General features: G+C 39.9%; 1 protein-coding gene across 3 annotated transcripts in view; it reads left to right on the top strand.

The window, feature by feature from the left end:
- The window catches only part of GRID2 (glutamate ionotropic receptor delta type subunit 2), a 1,071,343-nt gene that overhangs the window by 851,891 nt on the left and 207,168 nt on the right, over positions 1-12,284 (top strand). For all 3 annotated transcript variants that reach the window (XM_074993599.1, XM_074993598.1, XM_074993600.1), the window contains exon 10: positions 2,970-3,167. In XM_074993599.1, the coding sequence (XP_074849700.1) occupies positions 2,970-3,167 (198 nt within the window). The remainder of the gene's footprint in view (positions 1-2,969; positions 3,168-12,284) is intronic.

Genomic DNA, 12,284 nt, shown 5'->3' with positions numbered 1-12,284 from the left:
ACTTAATCAGTTGGGTTCAGTTATTGCTTTCTATTTTTATTTCTTCTGGCTGATTTTTACAGTCATAAAAATGTAAGACTAGAAGGGATCTCAAGACCATCAAGTCCACCCCTCATTGTTTTGAATGATTGCACATGTGATTTGAAAGAAAACAAGAGAGATTGACTGATGCATAGTAATATTTGGTGAATGGGTCAAAACTTCCTCTCCGCAATGCCCCCAGTCATAAAAGAGCGGTATGTTACCACAATCCACCCACATGCTTATTTGTTCAGTAATATCCTGAACAGGTAGGTATAGTCAGGACAATCACAACAGTCTGTAAATGTCACCTTATGCATCTGCTTTCTGTTTGCCTTTGAGTTAAATCTACTTATGTTATTAACTAAACTGCTCGCGTGAGCCATTGTAGCTGGATTATTTTCCATTTTGTGCAATGTGCAAAATATTCAGCTAAGATCCAACAACAGAATGTTTATTACTAGTGACAATGTATGAGATACACAAACGATAATGGAGCTTGACTTTCAGATCCAGATTTTGGTGTTTTGGAATAAATTGTTTGGAACAAAAACCCAACAATCCCTTTTTCATGTTAATAACACATCTCATCTGTATATCACTGAAAGAGTTGAACAAATAAGGACATAAGGAACATCATTTTAAAGTTAGCTTTGTGTGGCAAAGCTACCACATACTTGATTCAGACTTGGATTACAAGTCCACACAGAGCAATAGGAGTCTTCCTCTGCATATAATTGTGGGCTATAAACACTAGGAGCAGAAGGTGCATGCACCATTGGTGTCAGCCTCAAAGAGCTTACAGTCTATATGCAAGACAACAAATGGATATAGACAAATCATTGGGAAAATACACAGAGACAATGAGATGATATTTGTCAGCGTAAGTGGTGGAAATAAGCAGCCTAAGAGCAAGCAAGTACATTTGTAGGCATCATGTCAAACTCGAATTTGAAGGCAGATATTGAGTTGGCTTTGTAGATGTTTGTGGGGAGTTCCTCCCAAGTGTGAGAGGAAGCCTGAAAAAAAGCAGGAAGGTGCTTGTTTGAAAATTTCATAAGTGGGCTATGGAGGCTTGCATAATTGGCCAGTCAGAGGAGAGTCAGCCTCTCAGCTGTGAATGACAGATGATGGGCAGAGTGGAGATGTTTTCTCAGAGAATCAGCAAATGAAAACCCAGATGTGAAGCCCTAATCCATCACCCTTTAGCTATCTTTCTGACAATCCCCACTTCCGTGTGCTCACAAATATGATCAGCAGCATCTGATGAAGTGAGTCTGTGCTCACGAAAGCTCATGCTCAAAACTTTTCTGTTAGTCTATAAGGTGCCACAGGACCCTTCGTTGCTGTTAAATATGATTTTGGCTCTCTTTTGTCAAAAATGTGAAAAACACATACAGCAGAGAAGATAATGTGTGGGGAAAGGAAAGTAAAAAACATTTGTTAAAAACACCTTGGAAGTTCAGGGAGTATATATTGTGATGTGGCTTAACTTAAAACTAAACCACTTTAGCAGATCTTAGCAAAAATGAAGGAAAATGGTGTTGACTCAGAAATCTTACCTCTGGACAAGCTGACTCACCAATCCAATGTCTATTTTTCGTCAGATACTAAGGTCATTCTTTGGTAACTATTTGCAAAGTCATGTTCTTGCAGGCAAATTCACGTTTCTCCTTAAATAATCCATTAAATGTCCTGTAGATGAAATCATTTAAAATAATGTCAACCAATTTATGTCTTGTCATGTTAAAAAGGGATAATCTAGTGTATCCAGTTCACAGTGGAGGAAGAAAAAGACAAAATGTAAGTCTTCCATGTATATGTGGCTCTTCTTGTCAAGTTTTAGCTACAATATTAATTAGTGATGGCACTTACGTTAGTTGTTTTGTAATCAATAGAAAATGACAACCCTGTGGAATCCTTAAAGGTTATAAGTAGTCATCCTGTATGCATCTCTCTGCAGGACTGAAATTAAAGTGTACAAACAAGAAGAATACGGTATAAAAAGGCATTTGATTTTGTTCTTTTTACTTGTTTTTGAAATATAAAACAGAAAGCAAATCTACTATTTTACATAATGACTTCTGCAAGAAATAGATCTTTAGTAAATGACATTTAGCAGTCCCTGAGATTTCAATAGCGTAAAGTGTAATTCAAAAGCATATTTCAGAATAATAGTTGATTATATGTAAATATAAAAAACACAGATACATTTTAAAACCAAAAGTGTGAAATGTTCCTTCTGTGTAATACCTTTAGAAGGTACAAATAATAAAAAATAGATTGTGATGCCTTATTCCAGTTCAATAGTAACTTACTCAGTGTTGCCAATCTTAACCATTCAAAAATTCTCTGTGTGGCCCCCAGAAATATGAGCGATTTTTGTAAATACATTTTGGCTTTGTTTGTCTATCTTTTGGTTCTTGAGCCTCTAGGATTCACATGGGACATCTTTTCAAGTTCTGATCCCCACGAGAGGGCTAAAAACGTCTTTAAAAAAAAAAGAAGGTGGACATTCTTATGAAATACCATGACTCCAGTAGCAAGGGCTTTAAGAGTTAATCCAAATAACATGTGACTCACCATAACATTATAGGCATTATCAACATTCTTTACTCTGTAATTCATGTCATTAACCACAGTGCACCAGCCAAAGAATATCTTTAATAGGATGATTTCTGTGTGAGTAAGGATATCAGAATATGGATGTCTGAGTCTGATTTTGCCACCTTACTAGTAGTAATCCTATGTAAATCAGTGGGATTACCTGCAGAGTTAAAATATCACTCACTGTAAGTAAGAGCTGTAATATTAGGTCCATAGTTAATTTTCTAGTTTATTTAAAAAGTAAAATAAAATTTCTAGATAACATTTCATTAGTTAAAAAAATCAGCCTCCTTTTTGGTCAATGCAATTAATGGCTATATTACTATCTTTCTCTCTATTAGGAAGAGCCATTTGTGATGGTGTCTGAAAATGTTTTGGGAAAACCGAAGAAATACCAGGGTTTCTCTGTAGATGTCTTGGAAGCCTTGGCCAATTACCTTGGCTTTAAATATGAAGTTTATGTTGCACCAGATCACAAGTATGGAAGCCCCCAGGAGGATGGATCATGGAATGGACTGATCGGAGAACTAGTATTTAAGGTAAGGAGGCTTCATTATTTATTAAATGTGTATAATGACCCATAAGCATGTACCTTATTTACCAATGTTGCATCACTCAATGCCTCCCTTGATGCCTCTGGCACATTTTTGTATGATGTTCACTACCTGTGAACATAGACCAGTCAGCCTTACCTCAATCCCAAAATAATGGGAAAATAATGGAGGGAATCCTCAAGGAATGCATTTGGGAGCGCTTGGAAGAGGGGAAAGTGATCAAAAGTAACCAACATGGATTCACCAGGGGCAAGTCCTGCCTGACCGATCTGATTAGCTTCTATGACTAGGCAATAAGCCCTGTGGACATGGGGAAGTCAGTGGATGTGATATACCTTGACTTCAGCAAGGCTTTTGATACGGTCTCTCACAACATTCTTGTCCATAAGTTAAGGAAATATGGATTGGATCCTTGGACTATAAGATGGATAGAAAGCTGGCTTGATGGTCAGGTCCAACGGGTAGTGGTCAATGGCTCAATATGTGGATGATGGTTGGTTTCAAGCAGCGTGCCGCAAGGCTCGGTTCTGGGGCCGGTGTTATTCAACATCTTTATTAATGACCTGGATGACAGGATTGCACCCTCAGCAAGTTTGCAGATGACACAAAACTAGGGGGAGAGGTAGATAAGTTGGAGGATAGAGAGAGAATACAGAGTGACCTAGATAAATTGGAGGACTGGGCCAAAAGAAATCTGATGCGGTTCAACAAGGAGAAGTGTAGAGTCCTGCACTTGGGGCGGAAGAATCCCAAGCATTGTTACAGGATAGGGACCGACTGGCTCAGCAGCAGTAGGATGGAAAGGGATCTAGGGGTTATGGTGGATGAAAGGCTAGATATGAGTAAACAGTGTGCCCTTGTAGCCAAGAAGGCTAACGGCATACTAGGGTGCATTAGGAGGAGCATTTTGAGCAGATCTAGAGAAGTAGTTATTCCCCTCTATTTGGCACTGGTGAGGCCACATCTTGAATATTGTGTCCAGTTTTGGGCCCCCCAGTATAAAAAGAATGTGTATTTGCAGGAGCAGGTTCAGCAGAGGGCAGCAAAAATGATTAAGGGTCTGGAGCACAAGATCTATGAGGATAGGCTGAGGGAATTGGGCTTGTTTAGTTTACAGAAGAGAAGCCTTAGAGGTGATTTAATAGCAGCCTTCAACTTCCTGAAGGGGAGCTCTAAAGAGGAGGGTGAAAAACTGTTCTCAGTGGTGTCAGATGGCAGAACAAGGAGTAGTGGTCTGAAGTTGAAGAGGGAGAGGGGTAGGTTAGATAGTAAGGAAAAACTACTTCACCAGGAGGGTGGTGAAGCACTGGAATGTGTTGCCTAGACAGGTGGTGGATTCTCCATCCCTCGAGGTTTTTAAATCCTGGCTGGACAAGGTCCTGGCTGGGATGACTTAGTAGGGGTTGACCCCTGCTTGAAGCAGGGGGCTGGACTAGATGACCTCCTGAGGTCCTATGATTCTGTGATTCTATGCTAACAGGATCTGATACTGCTACCAACATTGTGGTGCAACTGATGGGGAGAAGAAGAGGGAATGATTCATCTGTTACCCCGATGGGGAGTTCACAAGCATATTATTAAGGATATCCCATGTAGGTTTTTCAGCTATAATCTAGTATTTTGAGGTTTTAATGGGGTGAATAAAACCCAGCAGTCCTCAGCATCCTGATTAATTTGGCAAAACCAGCCACAAATGAGATGAGGCTGTTCTAAGGTGAAAAATCTGACATTACTTTAATTAGTAATACATGAAATAAATAATGTATAGCACTTAGAGAAGCACTGGTGATGATGAATAATAACTGAAGTATATGATAAATCGAAAATGTTTTATTGATGTATAATATTTGCATTATGTAGATGCATCAATCGAAAGCAATATGTTCATTAAATACAGATTAATAAACCATCCTCATTTACTTAATTCTGCATTAAATGTTTAAGATCATGACATAAATAAATTAAGCTAAATAAAGATGCATTATTTTGCAATTTTTTTTCACTCTTTCTGACTTCTGTGAGCCTCTGCCTTCATTTCTCCATTTGACATGTAAGACGAAAGTCCAAGCAAGAGATGCTCTGGCAAATTTCTTGATTTTGCTGAAAAATCTTCAGATAAATTTTATCTGCCCCTGCTAATCCTGGGTGTGGTTGTCAGTCTGTGGAATCATGTGGATAAGTGACTCTCTTCTATTCGTCATGGGAAAGAGTGTTGCTTACACAACAGTGCTCTCCTTTCTCTTTCCCTGCACAGCTGCAGCAGCATGAATGGCATTCCATGGAGCGCGGAGGTTGGAGCAGGGGTTGTGGCATCTATTATATAGCATTAGACTGTCCATATGAAAATCCAAGCTGAGATAATAAGGTATATTATCTCCCTCTGCAGCATATTTGACAGGGAATATACACATGATAGTGAGCCACAGAATATCAGCTATTCTTTGGCTCATGGAAGAAGGTAACCTTCCCGCTGACATTTGCAAAATCAGTGGTGTCTAAAGCTTTATTCTTCCACCTCCAGGGTTATTTCTGTATTACTGGCAGTCTGGCCACTGAATCTTAATAGAACAGGGTTGTATTTTTATTTAATTTGCTCTGATATGAAAAGTTGTTTCTATCCTTCCCAGTCACAGTTTAAAACAGAACAGGAGAGGAAGAATGCAAATTCTACCAAGAATATAAGTCTGACTTGCAAAATAAGTTACATAGAAACAAATAAGAGCCTTAAAGTTTACAAGAGCTCTGGTCATCCAAGAGTGCTTAAAAGAAGTGAAGGGAAGAGAGACTGTCTTAATAATAGATTCAAAGCAAGACACATCAAGGAAATCTTACCAGCCCATACTATCTATTTCCCCACTTTGTAAATGTGATCTTGAGATGAAAAAGGAAACTTCTGATTTATTTAAAATCAGCTGGAAGTGGAGAAAGGGAAGAATAGAAAAAGCTTTGGATAAAAGTCATATGTAAGAGAGCGACCAGCATGGGTGGTGGGTACAAGAGACAAGGGGAAGCAAGGCTTGGTCTTAAAGCTCAGTTTCACCCATCTTCCTAGCCCTGTTCTGACCCTGCCAGCTCCCACAGCAGACAGATGAGTCTTCCCCTGAAGTGGATCTATGAACTTAAAGTAACAGCCTCCCAGCTTGCCAGATTTATTAGCATAACACTGAACAGACGAAAGAGCCATTAAGTGGTAATGAAACCATTTAACAGGCACATGCCAACCTTGAATTTACTGATAAAACCAGTTGTGCATTACTGTACTGTGTGTACAAGACCTTAGTTTAAAATTCACTCTAAATATATCATTAGTTTGTTGCTGAAGCAGGGAAGGGGTAATTCAAAGGAGCCTGGGGTGCCTGGGTGTTGCCACTGCTATTGCAGCAGCAGAAGTGGACAGAACACTAGGCCCTTTAAATTGCTGCCGTACCCATATTCCACATATATCGGTACCCATATTCCACATGGCCCTGAGGGCTGGGGGAAGGCCCAGCACTATGGTTGGGGTGGCACTGATGGCTGACTACCCTCAGCTCTGCCCCTTCTACCTGAGGCCCCACTCCTTCTGGGGGCACAATGCAGATGCCCCCCACATCTTGCCCAAGGGCCCGCAGAAGCCATCAGCCCCCCTGTTTCAGGGTGTTTGATGAACTAGTTTTAACAGAACCTCCAACAAAATCCTTACCTTGCTAAGATAAAATCCTTTGTTATGCCTCAAATCTTTGGAAACATATTTTTAACATAAACAAAAGGTGAAATTTCATAAACATATCTATTGTTATGGAGATCAGACACAATAAATTAGTGTTCCCTTTTTTTACAAGCAATGAACATTGTTACAGACACAATAAACCACTCTGACTGATTAACTTAAAATAATGTCTTTGTTTCAGTAAGTTAAATATATCGTAATTGGGAATGAATTACTTTATGAAGGATTAGGAGAACATTTAAAATATAAAATCAGCTTAGAAATACTGATGAAGAAAATGTAAAACGGTGACTTTCTGCACCATGTATTCCATAATTTTTAATGTTGTATTCCAGAGGAGAGCTGCCTTTCTCTTACTACAAAGTTTTTGCAAACACATCTCTGACAAACTTCAGAGTATATTAAAAATTCAATGACTGATATTTTTATTCCCAATATTAGGGTTTTAATTAGGTACAGTACAAGTTTGATTATCCGGGATCCCCAGAAAATAAAACGTGCTGGTTATTCGATCTGGGTCTGGCAGCAGTCCCACTCTGTGTCCCCAGCCGGGCAGCAGGCAGCCAGCCTCACTCCACCAGCCCCAGCAGGGCACCTAACCCTGTAGCTGCTGGCCCCAGCCAGTCACACCATGACCAGCTGGACAACCAGATCCATGACAGACTGTCCTGTGGCAGCTGGCCCTGGCCAAGCAACCAGTCCTGCAGCAGCCGGCTCCAGCCATTATTCTGGTTAGCTGAATATTTCAGTTATCCAGGTGCCAGATAACATGGATTTTACTCTACCTTCTGCATGTCCAATCTTCACAGTCTGGCATTGGTTGGACAATGTAAGTTTTACAATAAACCAGAAAGAGAGAGATGATGTGTGAGAACATGCTCAGCTTTATGGGTAATATCATTATCCTCATTCTGATAAAAAATCTTTTATGAAGAAAGCCACTCTTAGGCTGTGTCTACACAGGCACAAATCTTCAAAAAAGCCATGCTAATGGCCATTTTGAAGATTACTAATGAGGCGCTGAATTGAATATTCAGCACCTCATTAGCATTAGGATGCTTCCGGATACAGCACTTCCAAACCGCCGCTTTCGAATGCCCGTGACTCGGCGTGGCTACACAAACTTTTCGAAATCCCCTTATTCCATTCAGCTGAGTGGAAATGTGCTGGGTCCTTTCAAAAAGGACCCCCGTGTAGCCGCTTGGAGCCGCAGGCGTTCGAAAGCGGCGCTTTCAAAGCACCACGGCCGGAAGCGTCCTAATGCTAATGAGGAGCTGAATATTCAATTCAGCACCTCATTAGTAATCTTCAAAATGGCCAGTAGCATGACTATTTTGAAGATTTGTGCCCGTGTAGACACAGCCTTACTGTTATATATTACAATTGTCACATTGAAATAGTTGTTTGTGTGTATGTGTAACTATAGAATGAAAGTTCTAGAAGGCAAGCACTGTATCTGCAGATGCATCAGTACCACCCCATAGAACATTGAGGGACCTGTTGTAATATAAATAATTGCAGTAAAAAAGGAAAGACAAATATAAGTGATTTAGTGGCTGGTTGTGTAAGCCATTTTCCAAGTATGCAACCCATCTGATTTTTAATTAGCAGTCACAGCAAATAGTAAGGACCAATGCAATCAGATGAAGTACTTAGATCATTAAGTACTTGGGCTAATAGATTGCAAATGCAGATAAGTATTGAATAATAAGTCTTGCAATAAAATGCACTAAAAATACCACATCAGGTATCTGCTAAATAGTAAAATGACATAGCATGCTGACCAAAAAGGGATGTGGGAATTTAAGAGCACTTGAAATGGAATATGGATGGTACTGGGTGGTTGGTAATAAGTTACTATGGTAGTAATCAGATACCTATAATAGTGATGGTGTCAACCTTTTTGTGTTGCTGTATAACATGAGGTCTATTAGGATGTGAAGTAACCACCCATGAGAAATGGAGGCAGCTCTATTATGTGTAAAAGGCTGCCAAATACACTAGAACACCACCAGAAAATAGACTAGTTATTCTAATAGGTATTTACTACATATTTAGCACTTCCAGTATTTATTTGTACATCTTTCTTTTATAAAATAAATTGCCTTTGTCACGTCCATCCAGATGAAACTAGGAAGTGTAGAGTTCTTCTATGATTACTTGAAAGAGTTAACCTAGCATTTTCCAATTTTAAAAATTGATTTTTGTCTTGTGGTTTGGGCATAGAATATTTCTTGCATTCTGATCTTTTCTCCATTGTTCCATTCCCTAATTATTAGGATACATAATCTGCTGCTCTGTACAAGGGCCAACATACCATAGTCACAGATGGGATAGCTATGTTAGTCCGTAGCTCGCAAATAACAAGCAGTCCTGTAGTACCTCAACCAATTTTGTTAGTCTTTCAGGTGCTATGGGATGGCTCTTTATACCAGAGTCACTTTGTCATTTGAGAAACACTGCATAGCCCAAACAGAAAAGTCCATGCTCCCAGTGACTTTGGGTTGAGAAGGGATTAAAACACATTTCAGAACCCAAAAATTCTAAATACTGAAATCAGATGGTTCACTGTACATTATGTACATAATTTTTCCCTTCCCAATAACAAGATGTTTGGAGAATCTCAAGAATCATTAAGGTATCAGATGTTACGATTGGTGCAAATGACATATCATTTTAAGGTAAAAAGCTATAGTATGTGTGTGGTTTTATTTAAGTACTAAAGTATTGTGTCTCTTGATGAGGGTGAGCTTATTCTCTCTGTGTTATGCGGGAACTTTGCTCTCACTAATACACAAATGTGTCCAGGCTTCTCTGTTTTAATTTTTCCCCTAATACCACAACCCAAAGGCAATCAAATACCAGGCTCTACCAAGCGAGTAGGTGATCTTTATCCCATTATATAGTTAGGAGCAGAGATTCACTGTGCCTTCTCTCTCTTTCTCTTTCTGTCTCACTTAAGAGACTGTTGAATTGCTGGGCAAGCAGCCAGCATAGATGTGCTTCTCACAGAGGGCAAGCTGTTCCTGGAAGCCTGCATTCTCCTTATTTACAGTGAATTGAGCTTTGCTTCCCGAACTCCAAAAACTCCTTTGATTGGCAGTCTTGGGGAGGAAAAAAGCTTTAGATTCAAAGTGTAAGCTATTTTTAAGCATTCTTATAGGACATTGCCTGACTTTTTCCATTCAAATCTGACGTGCTAATTTAGCCAACACAATGTGTAGGTCATTCAGAAACCCATAGGTTGCTCTGTACACATAGTCATATGCGCACGTGCAAAAACTAAATATCACTCTCCGAAAGTGTTGTGGAAACAGCAGCACTCACATGATGAATTGTTAAGTGTATCTCACTGAGAAGGTATGTCATGTCTCTGCAGGGCCATTGTGGCAGGTGTGCCCTATGAGATGTCAATTGCTATAGTAAGTGCATGGTTCCTGTATTAAATAGAGCAAAGCCTCAAATGGGATATCTATGTACATTTCCTCGGAGACATGGCACACCTCTTCCAGTATTCCCAGGGAGGTTAAAATTTTGTTTCTCATATCTGAGTGCGGGAAAGCGGACTAGATGACCTCTCAAGGTCCTTTCCAGTCCTATGATTCAAAAATGATGATTTGTGTACTTTTCTTGGTCACAAGTTCACTGTAACTCATGTCCCGCTTTTGTGTGTCTCTTCACCTTTCAGTCTGTAGACTCTAGAGGTATGAAAACAGACACAAAATAGAAGGCACAGCCCTGTGGGGCAAAGGGAGCAGTTGTCCTGGGGCATCAGCATTTCTAAGGGGCCTGAAGCTCTGGCTGTTGCTGCTGCTGCTGCTGCTTCATTGACAGTGGCAGCAGCTGGAGCACAGCTGGGAGGGAGAGAGAAACCCAGCACTGTTGACCAGGCGCCACTAAAGCCTGACTGCCCTTGACCATGCCCCTTCCAGGGTACAGAGCCTCGCTTCCCCAACCCTTTCCCTATGGCTTGTGGTGGCTGACGTCCCTACTGGGGGAAAAGTAGGATTACGCCTTTCCCAAGGTGGCGGTGCAGCCCCCAGCCTAGGCAAGAACAGTTTTGGGGACTGCTTTAATTTATGGCAGGCTTACCTCGGTGTTGCTGTGCTATGTACATGCCCCAGATCCACTATGACCTTTGCATAAGGCTGCTTATGGCAATATCATGGAGATCATCACGTAGGGGAATTCTTCTCCAGATCAAGTGTCCCCTTCTGCCCTTATGTATATCACTGGAGCAGCATATGGTGGCCAGCTGGGGACCAGTCTCAGCCCCAAGGTGTTTCCTGACACAAAAGAGTGTCTCCTTTATTGGAATAAGATTTTTTCCTTAATTTTTTAAATGCCAGCAAAGTATTTAAAAAAAAAACCCTCATGTTTGCATTAAAAAAATCACATTGGAGATAAGCCCTTGTTATATTAATCACTATATAACAATCCTCAGATTATCCTTAAATTCCAATGAAATGAAAAGTGGCATTAAAGCAAGAATGGATTGAAGAATAAAGAGAGGTTATTGCCTCAGTACCGTCAGTTCTCCTTAGTCTTAGTTATAACCACAGGGTCCCTGTAAGATTATTTTAAGGCCTATACAGTAGGAAGGATAGATGGATTTACTAGAGCAATAACATAAGGTTTAGGGGATTTCCCAGGCAATGATGATGCGATTTTGTTAGTGTAGAGAGGTGACATCACCATCAGCTCCATCTGTTCATTAATTTCATGAAAATGATTTCTGTGGGCATTGATGCTGGTGTAAACTAAGCATAAGGGAAACACATGTTGAAATGCCTAGTGGAATTTCATATACAGGTCACGCCAAGAAAAGTAATGTTTGGTGCTGTTTGTTCAGTTTCATGAACAAATTCTCTCGGTTTCATTTAATATAAGTGTGTAAACCAAAATAACTAAGATTATGATCACTAGCAATATTTTGGCACTCCTAAAACTTAATTGCTGAAGTATTTTTACATGTTTATTATTTAGACTTGGCAACTTTACATCTAAAGATTGACATAATTGCATGTATTTGTATTTTCTTCCTATGAAGCACTTAGCAAACCTTGACTTCTGAAAGCTGACGTCTCTGATTTATTTTGACATGATAATGATAGGCATTTCATTTTTTCACTTACCAGTTTTTATGTAATTTGACACAATCTGTACATAATTAAAAACATTCACCTTTAATGGATCAGCTATTAGCTAAAATTTAAAAGCCACCATAGGTCTGATTTACAGAGATGGGGGAGCCCTCAGCCCAATCAGTGAGACTTGTAGATGGTTATCACCTTCAAAACTCAGCTGTATGTTTCTAATGCACCACTTATTTCGCAGGCAGTGGGACCTTTGCTTGAGAAAGGAGTGCAGAACAGGTACTGTGGGGGAAAAGC

Source organism: Carettochelys insculpta, chromosome 4 (assembly GCF_033958435.1).
Source record: "Carettochelys insculpta isolate YL-2023 chromosome 4, ASM3395843v1, whole genome shotgun sequence".
NCBI classification, from domain to species: Eukaryota; Metazoa; Chordata; order Testudines; family Carettochelyidae; genus Carettochelys; species Carettochelys insculpta.
Note: the sequence above shows the minus strand (reverse complement) of the source record. Positions and strands in the feature narration are given on the sequence as shown.